The sequence below is a fragment of the Cetorhinus maximus genome, chromosome 24 (assembly GCF_964194155.1).
Source record: "Cetorhinus maximus chromosome 24, sCetMax3.hap1.1, whole genome shotgun sequence".
In the NCBI taxonomy this organism is placed as follows: Eukaryota; Metazoa; Chordata; class Chondrichthyes; order Lamniformes; family Cetorhinidae; genus Cetorhinus; species Cetorhinus maximus.
In genome coordinates, this window is record NC_135902.1 from 19,717,975 (window position 1) to 19,742,590 (window position 24,616).

Sequence of the window (24,616 nt, forward strand, 5' to 3'; positions counted from 1 at the left end):
TATGCTTCAGTTATACAGGGCATTCGTGAGACTGCACCTCGAATATTGTATGCAGTTTGGTCTCCTTATTTAAGAAAGGATGTAAATACATTGGACGCGGTTCACTAGATTGATACCTGGAATGAGTGGGTTGACTTATGAGGAAAGGTTGGACAGACTGGGCTTGTTTCCACTGGAGTATAGAAGAGTGAGGAGTGATTTAATTGAAGTATATACAAGATTCTGAACTGATTTGACAAGGTGGACGTGGAAAGGATGTTTCCTCTTGTGGGTGAGTCCAGAACTAGGGGACATTGTTTTAAAATGAAGGATCACCCTTTTAGGACAGAGATGAGGAGAATTTTTTTCTCATGGAGGGTTGTGCGACTTTGGAACTCTCTGCCTCACAAGGCAGTGGAGGCAGGGTTATTGAATATTTTTAAGGCAGAGGTAGATTGATTCACTTGCCTAACAAGAATCAAAGGTTATCGGGGATAGATGGGAATGTGGAATTCAAAACACAAGCAGATAAGCCATGATCTTATTGAATGGCGGAACAGGCTCGAGTGGTCAAATGGTCTACTCCTGTTCCTAATTCTTATGTTCTAATCTTTTGAAGTAATGGAATAGATGGCTGTCTACTCCACTCTGCTAAAGGATAAACAGTTGGATGGATTGTCAATCAAAGAAAATAATAAATCATAGGGAGAAACTGCCATGCTAAAATCGTTATCTCAATACTACTCAATACAGAAGAGCACTTTATCCATGGATAAAGTACTCTAATGCATCTGACTTCTTTAACAATGCTGGTCAATTTAATGGTCACTTACCTTTTAAGGATATAGCCCTATCATTAATCACTTTGGAAAAATATATTTAACTTATCGTACACCATTACATCATGACATAAAATGCCCACCCCCACAATGAAGTAGGCAAGGTGGATTGCTGCGTGCAGCCTTGCTACCTGCATCCTTATCCTGGGGCCATAGAAAAACCCACATAACGGGAATGACAGCAGGAATCCCAGAATCAGGTCCTACCCACAATTTTTAAATCCCCTGCCAAATTCAGACATAGATGGAGAGATGAAACTCTGTCCCACAATCTCAAACTTGGTGGTCAATGAGCTCCTCACACTTTTATCCTATAATAGCACACACATATGCCCAACTCATTCCATTCCCTCTAAAATAAAAGAAAGGTTATTTTCCACATCAAAGGCATATGTTCCTCCCTTACTTTTGCCAAGCTGAAGACTGTTCCTTCCTGCTGTGCATTGAGCTGGAGGGAACGGTTGGCACCTCGCTCTATCCGCTCATTGTTCAGTTTCTGTTGTGTGAGAAATTCTGCCCACTCAATCGCCAGTCTCCGACGTTCTTCCGCACAACGCTGCATCACCGACTGTTGCTCTTCCAGCAAAGCACTCTGAGAAATTGTAACAACATGGGAAGATGCTGTAAACCCCAGGCAATCACTGTGAAATTTGGAAAGATTTCAGTATCCTCGCATAGCACCGCACCATTTCCCCATCCACCGCATCACTTTAACAGCAGTTGTCTGTCCACCCTGAGTATCTGATGGGTTGCACACTATGGAGTGGACAGTTTTCCACAGGATGGACAAAACTGTCATCATGCTTTTTCACTGGAAAGGAATCATTTTAAATGGCAGCTGAGGCCTGACCTGGTTTGACACCTACTCCATAGATGAACTGACCTGATAGTAAGTGGAAGGTGGTTTAAACAAGCACTTTTGAGTAGAGATTTGGGATCTAATCTGTTCCTTCCCTTGCTGCCTCACTCTTGTTGCCCCAGCTGACCAAGTCTGTTACTGTCAAATAATAGAAACAAATGGGACATTATTTGTTTCCTTAGTCACAGGAGCAAAGCGCTGGACTAGCATTCCAATGCTGGACAAGCAGATTTCCTCTCATTGAGTCTGCTTCATATGTGGTGGTGATGGGATTGGAGCTTTCATAAACCTGTCCCACATGAGTACTTACTAGAGCACATGCATTCAAGTGAGAGAGTGCAAAAGAAAAAACTAAGTACTCTGAGCCCATTGTTGTCAATATGGAGTGTTCACACTGCAAGGGAGCCTACACCACAAATACAATTATACAAGTACTGAAATAGGTGAGCAGGAAATTAACATCAGAACACATCATTCTCGTGCTGATCCCAACCCTTGCCAAACTTTTGAGTAAATGCCAACTCAATCCACAGAAAACTAGTTTTATAAAATATGGGGTGGAATTTTACTGCCCCATCGTGGTGGGGGAGGGGCTGTAAAATGCAGCAAAAGTCCACTGACTTTGGTGGGGCCGGAAATTCCCACAGGTGGGAGGGGCCGTAAAATTCTACCCATGAAGATTTCCACAAGTTGTGTAAAACTTTCTGTTACACTTGGTTAGTTCATCTTTAATGACAGAACCTTTACAATCATTTTACACAGTGGGTGCTGCCCATAGCTTGGATACACGCACTTCACTAAGTTGTGCACAGTGAAAACTAGTCTGTTCTGGTTTCCCATGGGATTGGTTTCATTGGTTGTTATACATATTTGTCTGAGGGATGGGCAGCAGTGTGGTCTACAGTATGTTCTGCAGCACTCCTGTTGCTTTTCACACCGGTAATTCCTATGAGCGCACTGAATACAAGAAAAGGGTTACTGGAAATAGTTCAGTGACAATATCTGAGATGTTCACAACTGGCCTAATCATGGCAGAAATGCAACAGAATGGACTCAGTGCCCATTGCTGACCCCCATCAGTAAGTTATTGCTGGGAGCACGTAAAATGGCCATTGCTACGGGAGAGGATATCTGGCAGCTTAAACGGGTAGGCAGCCAGAAGAACAAAAGAATTATAATTTCCTTGATCCATGAAGTGGCAAAATCTACTGACATAAAAATGCCACTTTATTTTGCCTGAATAGATTGGTCCTCCTGTTTCAGATCCTGACATCATTGTTGCTCCTAGCAATGATGGATGCCTGTTGAGCATTCCATCATCTACTATTGCTAAGGCAATAATGATGAAAAATATGGCATGTGACATTACACCAGCACCTCAGTGAAGTGTGCCTGCCCATAATTGGGCTGGTGTTTCCAGTATTTAGCAGAAGTGACTCCAAAAAAGTATGCTGCATACAAAAATGGTTGAGGATCCAAGTTTAACAGATCATCAACCCATTTTCCACTGTCTCCTGCCCCAGCTAAAGATGAAAAAGATGGAAACCTCACCGACTTGTCATTAAATAACCAGTTGGGATCAACAACTTACCCTCAATGGGAGCTACAAAAGACTTGAAGTTTCCCTTGTCCTTGTGTTTTCATCTAATTATAGGTTTGTGAGTCTATATAAAGGGCAATCTTGTACATGCACACATAAGGCATGAATCCACACCCACTGAGAGTGCATATTCAGAAATTAAGGGTGCTCCCCTGGTTACCCCTTCCTAGAATAGGGTCCTATGGCCTACCCAAGTGGTGTTTTTTCATGTATGAGGTTAGACAATAAGGGAATGAAATTCATTTTGAACAGCATTGCAAAATGGGTGATAGTGCATGGGCAATGATGGAAAATAAAATCAGATGGAGTGGAAATCAAGCCCCAGATTTGTGCTAACACCCAAGACAAATTTCATCTCCAAGTGTTTTCAGGACATTTAATTCCAGCTGAGGTTCAGCGTTGAAGATAGGAGCTGAGCTATCTACACACAACAGCACTTCAAACAGGAATTCCTGGGCAGTGGACAGCAGTGGGAATCCTGGCCTATTTGCTCCTCCCAACTGCCAATTGTAATGCCCCAAACACTGCTCTGGCAGAGACTAAATAGTCCAGTAAAGACTGGGGCCAATCCTGGGCCCTCATATTCTATATGGTTCAGCTGTTAGATGAGTAAATTTGTCAAGCCATCAGCAGACCTGAGGCATTTATTGTAAGGAAAGCTTGCTGCTCTCAGCAGTTTCTGTCTTACCTTTGCCCTCTCCAGCTCCTCCCTCTCAATGCTGAAGTGCTGGTTCATGATTCTGCGCTCCTCCTCGAGGGATCGCTGCATTGACTCTACTTTGGTTTGTTCCGCAGTTGCCCTCCAGCGTTCCTGCACAGTATTACACAATGAATAGACAATCACAGCCCATTCATCAACTTATGTCCCAGTCAGAAGAGTGACATTTTTACGATGAATAGCAGCAAACAGCATATTGAGCACTGTGCTACTTTGCTTACAGAACACAATTTAGTTGATGCAGTTAGATAATGACAAACATCTAAACCAGAGAGTTCCCTCCTTGAAGCAATGTAACAAACTCGGGCAATCGATGATAATGAAGGCCTATAAAAATGTGTTTAAAAATGCACCAATACATTTAGGGGGTTGGGTTCAAGAAAGTAGAAACAGGAATGGATAATTTTGACATTGGGATGATAGCGTAAAAAGGATGATTTTGACCCAGCCACCTGTTAAACACCTCTCCAAAAAACAAAAATCATCCAATGTCAACACTATCCTTAGGGTGTACATTCCAACATTTCCACTCATGCAGCATTTCATAGTGGAGCACAATGCAAACAATCACCAGTTTGTTAAGAATAAAAGAACAACAGAAATGTTACAGCATAGAAGGAGGCCATTTGGCCCATTGTATCTGCACCTGCTCTCTGAATGAGCAATTCATTTAGTGCCATTCTCCCGCCTTCTCCCCATAATACTGAGGATTCTTCCTTTTTATATAACTATCTCATTCTCTTTTAAATGTTTCAATTGAACCTGCCTCCACTACACTTTCAGGCTATGCATTCCACACCTTAACAATTTGCTGCGTGAAAAAGATTTTCCTCATGTCATGTTTGCTTCTTTTACCAATTACTTTAAATCTGTGCCCTCTTGTTCTTGATCCTTTCATGAATGGGAACAATTTCTCCCCATCTATTTTGTCCAGACCCCTCATGATTTTGAATACCTCTATCAAATCTTCTCCCAGCCTTCTTATCTCCAAGGAAAACAGTCCTAACTTCTGCAATCTATCTTCATAACTGAAGTTCCTCATCCCTGGAACCATTCTTGTGAATCTTTTCTGTACTCTCTTCAATGCCTTCATATTCTTCCTACAGTGCGGAGTCCAGAACTGGACACAATACTCCAGCTGAGGCCAAACTAGTGTCCTATACAAATTCAACATAACCTCCTTGCTCTTGTACTCTATGCCCCTATTAATAAACCATAGGATGCTGTATGCTTTATTAACTGCTCTCTCAACCTGTCCTGCCACCTTCAATGACTTATACGTATATACACCCAGGTCCCTCTGCTGCTGCACCCTCTTTGGAACTGTGCCCTTTATTTTATATTTTATCTCCATGTTCTTCCTACCAAAATGAATCACTTCACATTTCTCCGCATCGAACTTCATCTGCCATCTGTCCACCCATTCCATCAACTTGTCTATGTCATTTTGAACTTCCACACTGTCCTCCTCACAGTTCACAATGCTACCAAGTTTCTCATCATCTGCAAACTATGAAATTGTGCCCTGTGCATCAAGGTCTCGGTCATCAATGTAGATCAGGAAAAGCATGGGTCCCAACACTGACCCCTGGAAACTCCACTACAACCTTCTTCCAGCCCGAAAACCATCCATTAACCATTACTCTGTTTTCTGTCACTCAGCCAATTTCGTAACCATGTTGCTACTATCCCTTTTAAGTCTTTTGTGTGGCACTTTATCAAATGCCATTTCGAGTTCCACGTACACCACATCAACAGCATTACCCTCATCAACCCTCTGTTAGCTATTCAAAAAACTCCAGCAAGTTAGTTAAACATGATTTTCTCTTAGGAAATCCATGCTGGCTTTCTTTCATTAACCCGCATCTGTCCATGTGACTATTATTTTTGTCCTGAATTATTGTTTCTCAAAGTTTCCCCACCAGAATTAAACTGAGTGATCTGCAATTACAGGGCTTATCCTTACACCCTTTTTTTGAACAAGGGTATAACTTTTGCAATACTCCAGTCTTCTGGCACCACCTACAAGTCTACGGCAAACTGAAAAATTATGGCCTCCACAATTTCTACTCTCTCCTCCCTCAGTATCCTTAGGTACATCTGATCCTGCCCCAGTGCCTTATCCGCTTTAAACAAATACACCGTATCCAATACCTTCTCATCAATTTTAAACCCTTCTCATGTCTGAATTACCTCCTCTTTCGCCTGGGTAGCATCTTCTTCCTTGGTAAAGACAGATGCAAAATATTTATTTAATACCTCAGCTATGCATTCTGCCTCATGCGTAAATCCCCTTGTTTGTCCCTAAATGGACCAACTCCTCCTTTTACCATCCTTTTACTATTTATCTGTATTTGGAAGACTTTGGGATTCCCCTTTATGTTGGCTGCCTGTCTCTTATCAGAATCTCCCTTTGCTCCTCTTATTTGCTTTTTCACCTCCCCTCTGAACCTTCTATATTTAGCCTAGTTCTCAATTGTATTTTCCATCTGACATATGTCATAAGCACACTTTTTCTTCTTTATCTTAACTTTTATCTCTCTTATCATCCAGGGAGCTCTGGCTTTGTTTGCCCTACCTTTCCCTTTTGAGGGAATATCCCTTGACTGTGCCCGAAATACCTCCTGTTTGAAAGTAGCCCCTTGTTCCTGCCAACCTTTGACTTCAATTTATTTAGCCCAGATCTGTTCTTACCCCATTGAAGCTGACATTCTCCCAGTTAATTACTCTTACGTTGGATTACTCTTCGTCCTTTTCCATTGTCAGCCTAAACCTTATGATACCATGATCACTAATGTCCCCTAAACGATCTCCAACTGACACTTGATCCATTTGGCCCACCTCATTTCTAAGAACAAGGTCAAGCAGTGCCTCATTTCTCATGGGCTGGAAACAAACTTCTGTATAAAATTTTCCTGAACACACTCTAGGAACTCTGGCCCTCACTGTCCTTTATGCTACTATGCCATTCTTTTTTGGATAATTAAACACCTCAATATAACTACCCTATAATTTTTGCACCTCTCTATAATTTCCTTGCAAATTGTTTCCTCTACATCCTTCCCACTAGTTAGTGACCTACAGACAACACCAAGCAATGTAATGTAATTGCACCTAAGGAGAACAACGGGAGAACAACAGTGCAACAGGGATGCCTTCAGACAGGAACAGCAAGGAGGGATAAGTTACCTGAATGACAGGCCATGACTTGTTAAGCTCACAGGCTTGAAATTACCATAAACTTTGAAACATCAGCTTTATTTGAAGCAATTACAAAAAAATCTTTTCTCTACTGCACTGCCAAGAAAGGATTCTGCAAACTGTCTTTCCACATTTTCAGCAGGAAAATATTTTGCTTTCCACCCTTTTGATATTGAATCTTCACCATATGTGTGCTTATAATGAAAACAGGATAGGAGCAAGAGAAAGGAAATGGCAAAGGTACACAGGATAAGGCTAGCAAAGACCATTGCCACTTGGGAGGTACCGTTCCACCAGAGTCTATAGACCACTAGGCACCCTTAATGATGTCTCAGATAATGGTCTGTTTAAGGATGTAAAGGTTCAATGAGGAAGCAATGAAGGAACTGTATGCCCCATTGCAACACCCTACCAAACACAAAAACCTAGCAAAGAATAGGTAGACTTTAGAATAGTGACCATACCACAATGTTGTTTTACAGTGCACATATATTACCACCAATTCTTATTTTCACTCTGCCTTCCTGGTATGTCTCCTAATTTATGTTAATTGATGCTCCTGCACCAAGATGATACCCGAGGGCCAGGGATACCCAGTGTTACCTGGTTTTGCTCTGGACTCATGAGCCTCTTGATAACTGGGAGGCCCTCGTCTCAGCTGAGTCCCAAGAGCACTGTTCAGCAGCCTTTGCTAGTGTGTGGGGAGCTTGTTCTGCTATCCCAACAACTACATGGACAGGCGTCCGGGCTGGAATCATGAGAGAAGCATCAGGAAGATGGACTCCAGTCATGCTATTTGTGCCCAGTCATGGATCTGAGTGCCCACTGGTCAGCAGGAGGACAGGGTATCAGCTAGACCCTGCAGACCGAGAGATAGTGTGCTGAATCTCTCAGGGCAATTTCCACCGTTCTCTCCAAACAGTCCCTGAAGGCCAGTGGGCAAAGCGACCAATTTGGATGCCCCGACTCAACAGAAGCCTCTTTGTTAGGGGCCGGATATGGATGTTCATGGTGCCGCCACTCCCTCCTGGTAGTGCTACATTGTGCTGAATCATTCTGGGATGCTGACAATTAAATTGGACTTCACGAAGTCCCCAGCCGCCTGTCTCAGGTATTCAGAGATGGCTGTCAGTGCCTTCTCACAGAAAATGTTGTTCATCCAGCGTTCTTCTTTTCAGAGCTGAGACCTCCAGAGATCTGAGTGCACAGGCTTGGTTGGTAGGTCCTGACTTCTGCTGAGCATCAGCATTCCATCCTCAGGTCTCACTTTCACTCAGGCATCGTGAGAAGAATGAATGAAGGATTGCCGTACATTTTAAGGGATAGCAAAGAAGGGTTGGTTCTGTGAATTGATGAGCATCTTCCTGCACTGCCAACTGGAGTTCATGGAGATGGTAATCATTGTAAAGTCACCTCTGTCCACTCCATAATCTTCGTAGGTCTCCAGCCCCAACCCCAGACTATTTCTCCTGCTCTATATCTTCATTACAAGACATACAAATCCAATTCCCCCTGAAATTTGCCTCTTGTTTCTTTAAATCTGGTTGCCATCCATGTTGCCCATGGTGTCTCCTTCCTCCAGTACTGCCATTGTCTCAAAGTGCAGCAGGTTTTATATCCCCAGATAAAAGCAAAATGCTGTGGATGCTGGATATCTGAAATAAAACCTGAAAATGCTGGAAAAACTCAGCAGGTCTGACAGCATCTGTGGAGAGAGAAACAGAGTTAATGTTTCAGGTCCGTATGACTCTTCTTCAGAGCTCAGGAGAAGTAGAAACATGATGGATTTTACACTGTTTAAGAAGGGGTGGAGCAGGCAGAAGGTCAGGGAAAGGTGAGAGCTAAGGAGAGATTGACAAAGATGTCATGGACACAAGGCTAAGGGAGTGTTAATGGTAGTGGTAAAGAGTAAAGAAGGTGCTGAGAGTGGCATAAAGGTAAGATAGCAGAAGGTGTTAATAGCAGAACGAGAGTCAGCACTCTGTGAAAGCAAAACATAAAAACAAGTAACAGATGGCCCTGTGGTTGGTAGGGGGGCAGGTTTGGAGAAAAAAGATTTTAAAAATTATTTTAAATGAACAAATAAATAAAAAGATAAAATAATATAATAATAAAAAATAATAATATAGATTAAAATAAAAAGGACTCCATCTCATTCTCTCAGTTGCTCTACTTTCGTCATATCTGTTCCGATGATGCCACCTTCCAAAACGGCACTTCTGACGTGTCTTCCTTTTTCCTTAACCGAGGCTCCCCCCGGGCCCATTGTGGTTGACAGGGCTCTCAATCGTGTTCGATCCATCTCCCGCACCTTAGCCCTCACCCTTCCCATCCCTCCTAGAACCATTATAAGGTCCCCCTATGCTGCTCCCAATGCGGTCTCCTCTACATTGGGGAGACTAAACGCAGACTGGGTGACCGCTTTGTGGAACACCTTCACTCAGTCTTTAAGCATGACCCAGACCTTCTTGTTGCTTGCCATTTCAACACACCATCTTGCTCTCATGCCCACAAGTCTGTCCTTGGCCTGCTGCAATGTTCTAGTGAAGCCCAATGCAAACTGGAGGAATAGCACCTCATCTTACGATTAGGCACTTTACAGCCTTCCGGCACAGCTGGGACAGTAACTAAGGGCAGGATTTTTCAGTCATGCGGGAGCGGGCTCAACACACCGAGGCGTAAAATGATGCACGATGTTTCATTCGGCAGGCACGCACCGGAGTCGGCTGCACACCCGCCGACATGTAAACGGCCTATTAAGGCCATTGAGGAAATAATTAATGTAATTACTAACGCTGCCCGTCCAACCTTAAGATTGGCGGGCAGGCGAAAAGGCCAAGTGGCCTTCCTGTTTTTTTAGGAAACCTCATCCATGAGCGGGATGAGGTTTCCTAAAGCCCTAAAGCTTTTATTAAATAAATTTTAAAAATTTCCTATATGTAAAAACATGTCCCATCTCATGTGACACAGTCACATGAGGGGACATGTTTAAATAAATTTTTAATCCATTTATTCATTAATTGCAATAGCGATTCAATCTCCCTGAGGCAGCTCCGTGCCTCAGGAAGATTGAAGCGATTTTTCGACTCTCTCCCCTCTCCCCAATTGCATAGGTAACTCTGAGCGCTACGGCCCGCGTCTTATGCTGGGCGGGCCTTAATTGGCCCGCCCATGTAAAATGGCGGCACGGAGCCAATCGTGGGCGGTGATCAGCTGTGCGACTGCCCCCGACGAGCCTACCTGCCAACTGAAAAGTTCTGCCCAAAGCAATGACACCCTCCACCTGTTCCATATCTCCACGCATGCTTTTTTCCCTTTAGGCAATTGTGGGGAAGCATTGGAAAGGCCCATTATCGAACTGTGTCATGAATGCTTCTTCCATGGTCAACAAGTCCTAGGGTAGGATTTGAACCCTGAGCTTCTGGCTCAGAGGCAGGGTCACTGCCTACTGAATCACAGGACCTCACCCTCCACTTAAAACACAAGTATGATACTTCCCAGCATAGTGCATGCTGCTAACACACTGTGCAGCTAGGTCACTGCCTGCTGCTCACAATTAACAGAATCAAAGAACAGCTTTTATAGCTCATGAGGGAACGTGATTCTCTAAGATTGGGCTAGTTTCCAAAACAAACCAACCCCTGTCTCCGCCATGAACTTTGTGATCTAATGGTGCAGAATCAAAATACATTGTTAGCACCAAATAACAGGAGTCATCCATTGAAGGATCAAGCAGTAGGCCAAGCTTGGAATGGGCTCGAAATCAACGTTTGGAATTGATTGCCTTTCTCCACCACCCCTTACCCCTGTCACAACCCCTCATCCCACCATGGGCTAAAAAAGAACACCAACAGAATACTAACATTTCAGATGCAACCTTTTTTCATAACTTCACTACAGTTATTTATCTCCCTCACCTTCTCAAGAAGTCGAGTCTGTTCATTCAGCCTGATTTCCATCTTGGTTATAACATCCTGCAGGCGTGCTCTCTCCTCCTCCAGGTCTCTCTGCTGACGCATCAGTCTGTCCTGCTGTGCTGAAAGAAACCATTTAAAATCAACAATCAGACTCCACAAAGGACCTGCATAAACTCACTGTCTTAAGACTGATTCACTGAGCTAGATGATACATATGCATGAAATGCATATGGCAGAAATTATCTGGGCACTGGTTATCAATATTGAGGAAACACTGGGTAATGGTGAAACGCTGCAGGACTGGAAGCAAACAAGCATAATACCTGAACAAAAATAAAAATACCTGGAAAAACTCAGCAGGTCTGGCAGCATCTGCGGAGAGGAACACAGTTAACGTTTCGAGTCCGTATGACTCTTCAACAGAACTAAGGAAAAATAGAGAAGAGGTGAAATATAAGCTGGTTTAACGGGGGTGGGGTGGGTGGGACAGGTAGAGCTGGATAGAGGGCCAGTGATAGTTGGAGATGACCAAAAGATGTCATAGACAAGAGGACAAAGAGGTGTTGAAGGTGGTGATATTATCTAAGGAATGTGCTAATTAAGGGTAGAAAGCAGGACAGGCAAGGTACAGATAGCCCTAGTGGGGGTGGGGTGGAGTGTAGGGAAGGGATCGAAATAGGCTAAATGGTAGAGATAAAACAATGGATGGAAATACATTTAAAAATAATGGAAATAGGTGGGAAAAGAAAAATCTATATAAATTATTGGTAAAAAAAAGGGGGATCGGAAAGGGGGTGGGGATGGAGGAGAGAGTGCATGATCTAAAATTGTTGAACTCAATATTCAGTCCGGAAGGTTGTAAAGTGCCTAGTCGGAAGATGAGGTGCTGTTCCTCCAGTTTGCGTTAAGCTTCACTGGAACAATGCAGCAGGCCAAGGATGGACATGTGGGCATGAGAGCAGGGTGGAGTGTTAAAATGGCAAGCGACAGGGAGGTCTAGGTCATGCTTGCGGACAGACCAAAGGTGTTCTGCAAAGCGGTCACCCAGTCTGTGCTTGGTCTCTCCAATGTAGAGGAAACCGCATTGGGAGCAACGAATGCAGTAAACCTGTAAACCAATAATACCCGTATGCCAAGTCTGATCCAGTAAATACAGGTCTATAAACCCCTCATAAATAATAGATAAAATAATAAATTGAATCTAATTGGAAGGCTGAAAGTGTGCTCTCATTGTGATAACTTAAACAGTTAGCATGGATTTAGAAAGGGACAACCTTGTTCAGTGAGCCATCCTGACTTATTTGAGAACATCATACAGGTGAAGTATATGGTAGCACCTATAATATCTTTTATTGGGAGTTTAAGAAAGCTTTTGACAAAATTCCAAATGAAAGACTTCTAACTAAAGTAAAACCTACAGATTTCCAGGGAGGAATATGGACCAAATAAGAAGCTGGTTAGAAGAAAAAAGTAACATTGACCACAAGATATCTAATGTCAGACTGAATGGAGCCTCTACAAATTTAAGTTGAGTTTGAATAATACAAAGCTATTTTATTGCAAACAAAAATAAAAGTGGTTGATGATGATGTCACAGTCTTTAAAGTGAAATATTTCTCTCCTGGGGAGAGCACTTTCAGAGAAGTATTTACATAGGAATAGGTGTAGGCCATTTAGTTCCTCAAGCCTGTTCCACCATTCAATGGATCATGATTAACTTGCAACCTAACTCCACATACCCACCTTCACACCATATCCCTTAATACACTGGTGAACAAAAATCTACCTCTGCTGAAGGGTCATGAGGACTCGAAACGTCAACTCTTTTCTTCTCCGCCGATGCTGCCAGACCTGCTGAGTTTTTCCAAGGTAATTCTGTTTTTGTTTTGGATTTCCAGCATCCGCAGTAGTTTTTTGTAAAAATCTACCAATCTCAGTTTCATAATTAACAATTGACCAAGCATCACTTGCCATTTGGGTCACCTTTGCATGAAGAATTGTTTACTAATTTCACCCCTGAAAGTTCTGGCTCTAATTTTTTGGCGATGTCCCCTACTACTAAATTCCCCAACTACCTCAGTGCAGTTCAAAAGCTGTGCATTTAATTCTTTCCAAAAAAGGCCATTTTTATTAATTGCCAGGGTTTATGAGACCTGCCAATCTGGGTCTCCTGGCTGGAACAGAAGCATTCTGCTGATAAGAGTGGTAGGACTCATTTTAGGATTGAAGATCAGCATTGTTCATAGATTCTGATTCTAGAGTTTCAAAGAAGCTCCTTCCCATCTGAGATTTTGTGTCAGCACGTTTCCTTTAAGTCAGAAAGTTGTGGGCTGGACTCCCACTCCAGAGACTTTAGAACAAAATCGAGTACTGAGGTAGTGCTGCACCATTAGAAATATCATCCTTTGGATGAGCCCTTATACCAAGGACATAAAATATTCCATGGCACTATTCAAAGAGGAGCAGTGGAATCCTAGCCAATATTTATCCCTCATCCAACTGCACTAAAACAGATTAGCTAGTCATTAGCACTTGTTGCTTGTGGAACCTTGCTATGCACAAATTGGGTGCCACATTTCCTACATTGCAACAATGGAGACAATTCCAAAGTACTTAGTTAGCTGTTAAGTGGTATGGCACATCCTGAGGTTGCAAAAATGGTGAATAAATGCAAGTCTTTCTTCCTTTCAGAGCATTTTTTTGGGCAGTGTGCACATGGGGTCTAGGGTGAACACTTTTGAGCGCTGATCAGCCTTCTGCATTAGGAAATGATTCATTCCCATTACATAACTACCTCGCTGCTGCTCATCTCGTTGCCTTGCATTGATCTCCAACTCATGGGACGTGCTCTGATGAGTGCTTTCCACCTTATAGGAGAGATCATTCAACTTCGCAGAGAAGGCCCCCATCTGTTCAATGATATTATTGAGTGACCTGCAGGAGAACAAGGAAGAGGAAGACTAGAGTCTAACTTTCTGTACACCCAGCCAAGGTCTTGGGCCATGGACATTCTGGAATAGGAGTTGCTCATTTAAATATTAACAAATAGGAAAATAGGTTTCTGACTTATAATCATCTTTCAAATTACAGACAATAATATCATTATATTACATTTAAACCATCCAGAACATTCAATTAGATTTCAGCCTGTAACTCACTCCTGGGTAGCTGCTATTCGCTATATAAAACAGTGGAAGCCCCAGATTAAATCTCAGTTTGTATCTCAATTCCACACAAACCACGTGATTAGATTCCAGCCTGTAATTTACACATGGATACCTGTTATTCTATATATAAACCATCTGATCCCCTTAATTTGATTCCCATCTATAATTCTATATTTGGAAAAAAGGAACATAGGACTCAGGAGTAGGAGTACGCTATTCGGTCCTTCAAGCCTGCTCTGCCATTCAATAAGATCATGGCTGATCTGGTTGTGGCCTCAACTCCACTTTCGTGCCTATTCCCCATAATCAGTGACTCCCTTGTCTATCAAAAATCTATCTAACTCAGCCTTGAATAAATTCAATGATCCAACCTTCCAAACCCACAGCCTGTACCGTGTCAAAGAACAAGGGCAGCAGATGCATAGGAACACCACAGCCTGCAAGTTCCCCTCCAAGCCACGCACCATCCTGACTTGGAACTATAACTGTCGCTGGGTCAAAATCCTGGATCTCCCGCCCTAACAGCAATATGGGTGTACCTACACCACATGGGCTGCATTAGTTCAAGGTGGCAGCTCACCACCACCTTCTCAAGGGCATTAGGGATGGGCAATAAATGCGTACGTAGCCAGTGACTGACACATCCCGTGAACGAATAAAACAAAATACTAACAACCCTCTGAGAGAAAAAAAAATTTCCTCATCTCCATCTTAAAAGGGAAACCTCTTATTCTTAGACTGTGTCCTCTGGTTCTAGTCTCTCCCACAAGGGGAAACAGCCCAGCCTGTTGAACCGTTTATCCCAGGAATGAGTCAAGTGAACCTTCTCTGTACTGCTTCTAATGCAATTATATATTTTTCAAATGAGACCACCAAAGCTGTACACAGTACTCCAGATGTGGTCACACAAAGGGTCTGTACAGCTGCAGTATAACTTCCCTACTTTTATGTTCCATTCCCTTTGCAATAAGCGCCAATATTCAGTTTGCCTTCTGTCCTGAAAATATAATAATACTCATAATATTATTGTGATTTATTGCAAAGGTAGGTTAATAGAGGGGTTTGGATTAGTTTCTCTGTGCAAGGTTGAGTGTGTGGGGGTTTTAATTGAATTGCAGACAGCTGCAATTTGAGTTACCAAAGAGAAGCTAGGTTTGAAATGCTAAATATGTAAACATGGCTAAAGTTTTAGAATGTGAGTTGTGAAGAACATTTGCATTTTTAGATAAACCAGAGTAGTGAATTTCAAAGAGATGGTAAGGTGTTGCACCTAGCCAACAGAGGCTAAGCCAAACAGTGTGTTTATTTTTCCCAAAGATTACTGATAATATGAGTGCTATGAAAGATTTATATTATGGAAAAAGTAAAGTTGCAAAGACATATTGGAACAATGGAATTTACATTAAAAAGGGAGAAACATGTTTAAAGAAGCTGAGGTTATGTGTAAGCAGAAGGCATTCTAAGATCTAACAGGTGTGAAAAGTCTCCAGCCTCAGGGTATCAAGTTGCTGTCTACAGGAACCAAAGCTAAGAAAATGCACTGTGAATATCACTGTCCAGGGTATTGTGTGCTTTGCCTGTGTCTGTTGAAATGTATTTGTTTTTACTGTTGCCTTAACGGAGGTGTAACTGGGGTCAGGTTAATTAGGGGAGCTAGGAATTATCATAGTAGTAATTTGTAGACCAATGCATGTGCTTAAAATCATTTCTTTTATTAATAAATGTTTAATTTAGTTTTGTAAGCAACCCTCTAAGACTCGGTAGGCTTATTACTACTGAATTCAAGGCATGCATCTCAAACTAAAAATACAAATTGCAAAAATGGTTGTGGCAGCTGTTTCAAGTTTCCCTCTGGGGTTTGAGCAGCTCAGCATTTACCATCTGCTGTGCCATAACAAACGTGGGGGCTCTTTGCAGGATATATTTGAAATTCCATGTTTGGTTTGGAGTTGATGAATCTTAAGGTTACGAGTACGAGAAGCACTTTGAGTTCAGGAGTTGGTGTATTTTTAACGTGGTGAGACTGCAAAAATAGTTGTATCCACGGCTAAAATGTTTTTGGAAGTAGAAGATATAACTCTGATTGGGTTACAAAATGTATCTAAGGGTAAGTTAACAGAGTTGGCGGATATGTTGCAGTTGAGGTTACCTGAGGTTACCCCACTTATTATCACCTGTTCCTGCAATAGTCCCTCTGAATAACAAATATCACTATCCCACAACATTAAGGATTGACTAGCTCCGTGTCTCTTAAAATTTTAACATCCTGACCTACTCCACCCTGTGCACATGGAAAGACTTTCCCTTCACATACAAAATCTTGAAACATTTCTGCAACCTGCTCCTCAGAACTCTCTTGGGTAAATTGTGAACACATTCCCACTTCTTTATCTATCACTGATTCTTCATGTTTTACCTGTACACAAACCACTGGTTTTTCCTGTGCCTGAACCTCAGAACCCATAGTACTTTTAGTTCCGGAGCTTTTCTGTATCCCAATAATCCCAACAGATTTTCCCTGTAATTTCTATTGCACTACGTGTGTCCAATTTTAGTACAATGAAAACACCTCAATTTTCTTGTGTCACTTCTACCCTCAGCACCTTCCTTTTTAGGCTGAGAAAAAACTTCCTGGGAATTTCCACCTACTCCTCTTCCCTGACTATCCACCTTCCTTTCACCTTCCCACTCTCTATCGTTCCCTGGTTTAAAAGGGGGACAAGGAAAAGGTTTAGATCTATGAACTAACTCATAATCATCAGCCATCTCTGCTGCTTGTCTTACAGTTTTAACCCTCTGTTCCGTCACATGAGTTCTAACTACTGAAGGAATTGGATCTTTAAATTCTCCCAAAATAATTACTTCTGTAAGAGCTGCCTATGTCATCTCTATCTTTAATGCCAGTATCCACCAGTCAAAATGACTTTGTTTTACTCTCTCAAACTCAATATAAGCTTGCCCAGGCTGTTTTCTCATATTCCTAAATTTCTGCCTGTATGCCTCAGCAACCAACTCCTATGCACTCAAAATAGCCTTTTTTTAAAACCACATCATAGTTCTCCGACATTTCTTCTGACAGTGAAGCGTAAACCTCGTGATCTACCCACCAACCTAGATTGTAACAGCAATATCCAGTTTTCCTAAGGCCATTTCATCTGTTTAGCTACCTTCCCACATGGAATAAAGAATGCTTCAACATCTCTTTCCTCAAACTTCAGAAGAGCTTGTACAAAGTTAAACATCTCCCCACTGGGTTTTAGGTTAAAGGTTTTCTCCTCATCAGAACTTTCCTCAGCATCTGATGTCTCCTTTTTTAAAATCTAGCTTTTTAAGCCAGTACTCTCTGTCTCTTTCTTTCATTCTCTCTTCCATTATTAACTTTTCCCTCTGGAGATCAAGTTTTCACATTTCCATTTCTTTTTTGAAATAACCTCTCTTTTTCCCTTTCTTTTTCTGCTGCCTCTAGTTCCAGTTTTTTCATTTCCAATTCTTTTTCCTGTTCGTTTGCCTCCAATTCAAGTTTTCTCAGTTCCTTTGCTTGTTCAAATTCAAACCTCTTCATTTCTAACAAGTCTCACTACCTCCAGCTGCGACTCACTAGTGGCAGGTATCACGTCCAACTTTTTCAATTATGTCTGCATTCTTTGCCCGCAAAAATTGTTCTAAATTATTCACAATTTACCCAAGAGAGTTCTGAGGAGCAGGTTTCAGAAATGTTTAAAGATTTTGTGTGTGAAGGGAAAGTCTTTCCATGTGTACAGGGTAGCGTAGGTAAGGATGTTAAAATTTTAAGAGGCACGGAGCTAGTCAATCCTTAATGTTGTGGGATAGTGATATTTGTTGTTCAGAGGGAATATTGCAGGAACAGGTGATAATAAGTGGGGTTCATAGAGATGCTAAACCTATTCCCTTGTGGAAGGCAAATTTAAAGAGTAAGTGGAAAACAGGTCAGGTGATTGTTGGAATAGTGGAAAAATTGCCCATTGCAGGAGTTCAATTTATTTTAGGCAATGATATAGCTGGGTCCCAGATGTGGGTGATGTCTATGGTAGTTGAGAAGCCTATAGAGGTGTCTTCAACAGAGGTGTTGCAGAAGGAGCATCCTGGGTTGTTTCCAGATTGTGAGATAACAAGCTCACAGGCTCACAGGTTGAAACAAGATGAACTGGAAGGTAAAAGGCAGGGAGAAGGCATAGAAGTCTAAGTAACTGACACTGGTTTTGATAACATTGTTTAGGAAGAAAGAATGGAAGAGAATGCCGCTGAGGTGTTTAGCTCAGTTGGTAGAGTTACAGAAAAAGGATACACAAATAAGACAGTTATATCAGACAGCTTACTCAGAAACAGAGGCAGGATGTATTCCAGAATGTTACTACCTTAAGGGTAATGTTTTAATGAGAAAATGGTAGCCGTATCATGTTTCAGCAAATTAAAACTGGAGGGAGGTGCACTAGATTATTACACCATTTGGATATAGAAATGAGAGTCTTTGAGAATTGCTCATGAAATTCCAATGGGGGGACATTCAGGCAAAAATACAAAAACGTTTTTATTGGCCTGGATTGCATAGAAATGTAGTCAAATTATGTAGAACATGTCACACATGTCAGATGCTAGGGAAACCATAAGCAGTGATTACGTGAAACAGTGATACCTTTAATTCCAATTCCAGCATTTACCAGGGTCATGATTGATTGTGTAGGACCCCTCACTAAGGCTAAAAGTGGAAATCTGTACTTAATGACAACAATGGTGTGTCTACAAGGTTTCCTGAAGCAATACCTTTGAGAAATATTATAATGAAAAGAATTGTGGAAGAGTTGACTAAATTTTTTACAAGATATGGTTTACCAAAGGAAATACAATCAGATCAGGGTTCAAATTTCATGTCACAGCTATATAAGGAAGCAATGAACAGTTTGGGGATAAAACAGTTTAAGTCAACAGCTTACTATCCTGAGCCACAAGGGGCTTTGGAAATATGACATCAAACTTTAAAAACTCCAATGAGAGCGTATAGTCAGGTCTATCCACAGGATTTGAATAGGGGAATTCCATTCCTGTTATTTGCTATTAGGGATGTTCCGAATGCATTGACTGATTTTAGTCCTTTTGAACTAGTTTATGGTCATTGGGTAATTGGACCACTGAAATTGATTCATGAGAAATTGGTGGGTCAAAATTCAGAAACTACTCTCCTGGATTATGTATCAACCTTCAGAGAAAGATTGGACAGAGCATGTGAGTTAGCTAGGGAACATTTAAAGATATCGCAGCAAGTGATGAAAATGAAGGCAGACAGGAAAGCTACAGCTTGTAGTTTTGTTGCTGGGGGGAAAGAGCTAGTTCCGTTACCAGTACTGGGTGACTCGTTAAAGGCAAAGTTTAGTGGGCCTTACAGGATAGAAAAGAAACTGAGTGAAGTAAATTATTTAATAAATACTCCAGATAGAAAAATGCAGAGGGCATGTCATGTAAATATGCTTAAAAAGTACTTTGACAGGGAAGAGAAGCAAAAGGAGGTGTTAGTGGTGGTAGATAAAGAGAAAGGAGGTAGAAATTCAGGATTCTGAAATTGATTATTCTCTAAACAAAATAGATAATGTGGGGGTACTTGAAAATTTAAATATAATATTGAGTTACCTTCCAGACAAGTGTCAATGTGATTTGGAGAAGCTACTGCAGTCATACAAAGCAATTTGCGGGAATAAGCTGGGGAGGACAAATTTAGCTATACATGATGTTTACATCTCAAACTAGTACATCGAAGTGCCCAGACTAGCTGGCTTTAATCCATTTAAGACATACTCACAGGCCAAACCGTTGTTTTTAAAAAAATATTTTCCAAAATATTTTATACATTAATAGCTTCATGATGGGCAGTGAGAAATAACAGCTAGCTACTTATGAAAAAAAATAACTAAAATAATGAGATAGAAATACAACATCACTCTCAATCCGCACAGGAAGTACTTTTGATGTTGCTCCCATCTATCAAGCTGTGAACAAAAGCCACGTTCTTCAATAAAACCAAGTCAAAATTCACACTTAGTTATTTAAGATCAAGAAGCAGGAGGATGTCAGAGGTAAAAAGTTATCCACAAGCATCATTTTAAAATGAGAGGCCACATTTCCCTGGGAACATATCTCCAGGCCCATTGGAAATATCTTAGCTGTTGCTTCATTACAAAAGGGGTTGGATAACATTTGAAGGACTATTTTAGATTTCTAAATTTGCTGTCTGCAGCCCTAACTGGAATTATTTTATGCTCAATAAGAATGAGTGAAGTGCCCCCTTTATTATTGGGCAGTTTAAGGAAAAGAGGAAATTAATTCAATCCCTTTTATTTCCCTCATAGTCACCACCTGTTTGTTGCTACTGGGAGAAATAAATTTTAAAACTGAAGAGAAATAATTAATTTCAAAGTGATAACTAGGGAATAGTTTTCAATAAAATTGAGGAAAACCCCCTTTCCTTTTATTCAAGGCCCATGTTCATTGTAAATTCCAAAATACTGGGAAAAGCACCAAATAAAGTCAAAAATGAAACTTCTTTCAGGCAAGGTGGGAAATAATCCCAGATATTTCCTCCCTGAACATGAATATTGAGTCTTCAAACACGTGAAGATTTTGAGGTTCTTTTTCCCCTAATATGAGTGAAGGAATGCTATATAAAGCTAGATGAATTTACATCACAGAAAAAGGCCATTTGGTCCAACTGGTCTATGTTCCACATGAGCCTCTTCGCACCCCTCTTTCTCCAACTCTGTCAGCATAACCTTCAGTTTTTTATGTCTATGCCATTCAGCTTAACTATGCCTTATGGTAGTGAGTTCCACATTCTTACCACTTTCTGGGTAAAGAGCTCCTCCAGAATTCTCTACTTGATTTATTGACAGGTATACATACATTTTAATTACATGTCCACTTTTCACTTCCAGTACTGTACTGCAACAGGCTTACATTCAGCATCATTTCTGAGTACTTAGCTTTTTTGACACCGTTAATGATCTTTTGCTAATTTCCTAGGCTGTACTGTAAGCTGACAGAATCCATTCTGATCAGTTTTAGTCTTTAGACTCTGAGGTAGAGCGGGATCTGGTGCCCTGGTACATGAATCACAAAAAGTTAGTATGCAGGTACTGCAAGTGATTAGGGAGGCTTTTGGAATGTTGTTGCTAATTGCAAAGGGAATGGGCATGGACAGGGTGGATAGGGAGCAGCTGTTCCCCTTAGTTGAAGGGTCAGTCACAAGGGGACATAAGTTCAAAGTGAAGGGCAGGAGGTTTAGGGCGGATGTGAGGAAAAACTTTTTTACCCAGAGGGTGGTGATGGCCTGGAATGCACTGCTGGGGGGGTGGTGGGAGCGGGTTGCCTCACATCCTTTAAAAAGTACCTGGATGAGCATTTGGCACATCATAACATTCAAGGCTATGGGCCAAGTGCTGGTAAATGGGATTAGGTAGATAGGTCAGGCGTTTCTCACCTGTTGGTGCAGACTCTTTGGGCCGAAGGGCCTCTTCTGCACTGTGATTCTGTGATGTGTGTGCAGAAGATTTGTCTTTGATAAGGCAACATCCTTATCGATTAAATCTGGCAAAGTTATCACAAGTACAGAAAGAAATTGAAATCATGCTTCAAAATGACGTAAGTGAGTCTAGTTGCAGTAACTGGAGTTCACCTATTGTGCTGGTACCGAAACTGGATAGAACACTAAAGAACATATCTTTTTATTTCTGTTGGACTGTGGACTAAATTTACAATGGCTACAGTTTGAAGGGCATGTCTACTGGAACAGTGTGAGGGATATATACAATGTTGCTGCCCTGGAAGAGAGTGTGCCACGAAAGACAGGATGGTGCCGAGGAGGAGTCTGGTCTAAGGGGGAACTGCTTGGCAACAATGTTTTAATTGGCACCTGACCAGGTGACCAGGGTTTGTGTGAGTGAAGTGCAGCAGAATAGCTCCAAGCCTGAAAGGAAAAAGACCTAAAACCTCTCTCTCCTGTGTATGTAAGGTTCCAGTAATTATACAATAATAGCTAGCTGGCTTTTTCTCCACATATCTTTATAACCTGCTCTCCCTCTGTCAAGAGGAAAAGGGGAAAATCACTGTTTGAGACATTGAACGGCAAATGTTCAACCAGTGAACTAAAGACTGAAAGTGCTGGAAGACCACCTCGTGTCATCAACAAAGAACTGAAAGGAACTTGGAAAATATTGATCAAAGTCAATTCATCGAATCCTATACTCCGGAATTGGTGCTATTGAACTGTTTTATCTCACCCTTAAAATCCATGTTTTTTTGTGTCTTATGTGTCTTGTATGTGTGTGTATACGGTTTTAAGAAGGGCTAGAGTTTAGGTTATAGAGTTAGAAATTAGCAGTTCATATTTATTTCTTTTGCCACTGGTTAAAGACAATTTGTTCAATAAACAGTTATTTACTTATTAAGTTTATAAACCTGGTGCTCATATTCTGTTAACATAATTAAACAATTAGATGGGTTGATTGAACTTTTTCACATTTGTCACAGCTCGGGGAGCAATGGGGCTTGATATTGCAGCGCACTATCCCCAGTGAGTCGTGACAACACAAAGACTTTGTATGGACTATCAAAAGGTGAATGTGGTGACAAAAGTGGATTCATATCCTATACCATGGTTGGAAGACTGCATTAAGAAAGTGGGACAATCAAAATTTATCACAAAGATTGACTTGCTAAGAGGATATTGGCAAGTACTGTTATCGGAGAAAGCAAAGGAGATATCGGCTTTTGTGATGCTAGGTGGATATATCAGTTTAAAGTGATGCCATTTGGTATGAAAAATGCACCCGCATTGCAACATTTCAAAGACTGACAAAGTAATTGCAGGACTGAGCAATTGTGCTGTTTATATTGATGACTTGATAGTTTTCAGACAAACATGGGAGGAGCATTTACAACATCTGGAAAAATTGCTTTGTCCATTACAAGAAGCTAATTTGGTGATGAAGTTGGCTAAAAGTGAATTTGCAAAAGTGCAGGTTACATATCTAGGCCATACCATTGGACATGGTAAGTGGCTCCGAGAGATGTGAATGTCAAAGCTAGCGTGGATTTCCCCGTGCCTACAACAAAGTGAGAAGTTTTGAGATTTATGGATGTGAGTGGGTTTTATCAGAAACTTGTACCAAATTTTAGCAGTGTGGTTGCTCCACTGACTGAGCTATTAAAAAAGAACAAGAAGTTTCAATGGACACGAGTGTCAGAAGGTATTTGACAGTTTGAAAACTGTATTGACTGCAACACCAGTATTGGCAGCACACAATTATACCAAGCAATTTAAGTTGGCTGTTGATGCAAGCGATATAGGCACTGGGGCCGTATTGTTACAAGATGACGACACTGGAATTGAGAAACTGTTGGGGTATTTTTCACAAAAGTTGAATGTACAACAGAGAAAATATTCAATGATCAAAAAGGAGACTCTGGGTCTGGTGTTAGCACTGCAGCAGTTTGAGATTTATGTTGTGAACAATTCGTCAGAAACGATTGTTTATACAGACCACACTCCTTCAAAGCTTCTGGACAAATTTTGAGACAAAAGTGCAAGGCTATTGAGAGTAAGATGGGTTAAGGAAATGAAGCTGTCTTTTTAAATTATGCCAGTTCATTTTCCAGTAAGGTGGCGGGGGGGGGGTGTCATGAAAATATAATTTTCATAATATCATTGTGTTTTATTGCAAAGGTAGGTTAATAGTTTGGGTTTGGATTAGTTTCACTGTATGAGGTTGTGTGTATAAGGGTTTTAACTGAACTGCAGACAATAATCAGAGTCAAGCTGCCTGGTTTAAAATTTCAAACAATGCTTGGCAGTTAAATGTCTGTCGCCATTAACTGGTGCATTCTCCACGGCAACATCTCTACCAATCAGAGTCCACTTGCCAACCAATCAGCACTCTCTTCTCATACAGTATAGAGTTGTTGCTTCCCCTGACATTGGTATTCTTGCAATTGTCCTGACGAGTGCAAGACGAAAAGCTTCAACAAAATGTCTTTTTTCAGCAATATTCAAGTTCTGTACTACCAAATAACTTTTTATTTCTCATAGACAGGATATTCCTCTCCTTTACAAACATGTTAATAGCATTCTGGCTGTACAGATGATAGTGCTGGACACGGTATTCTAGGTATGGTTTTAAATTATTATAGTTATTGCAGGATTACCGTTGATTTTTAAATTGTATGGCAGGTTGTTTAATTCATTAGTTGCTGTTTCATTCCAAAGGTCATCCAGCCAGGTTAGAGTCATGTAGAGGTCAGACTGAATAATGACAGCAGGTTTCCTCTGAAG

General features: G+C 41.2%; 1 protein-coding gene across 4 annotated transcripts in view; it reads right to left on the reverse strand.

Annotated features, from left to right (window-relative positions):
- Nucleotides 1-24,616, reverse strand: part of fbf1 (Fas binding factor 1) — a 127,445-nt gene that overhangs the window by 18,533 nt on the left and 84,296 nt on the right. For all 4 annotated transcript variants that reach the window (XM_078570802.1, XM_078570800.1, XM_078570799.1 and 1 more), the window contains 4 exons: nucleotides 13,908-14,047; nucleotides 11,114-11,232; nucleotides 3,966-4,088; nucleotides 1,225-1,410 (listed from right to left, as the gene is read on the reverse strand). In XM_078570802.1, the coding sequence (XP_078426928.1) occupies nucleotides 1,225-1,410; nucleotides 3,966-4,088; nucleotides 11,114-11,232; nucleotides 13,908-14,047 (568 nt within the window). The remainder of the gene's footprint in view (nucleotides 1-1,224; nucleotides 1,411-3,965; nucleotides 4,089-11,113; nucleotides 11,233-13,907; nucleotides 14,048-24,616) is intronic.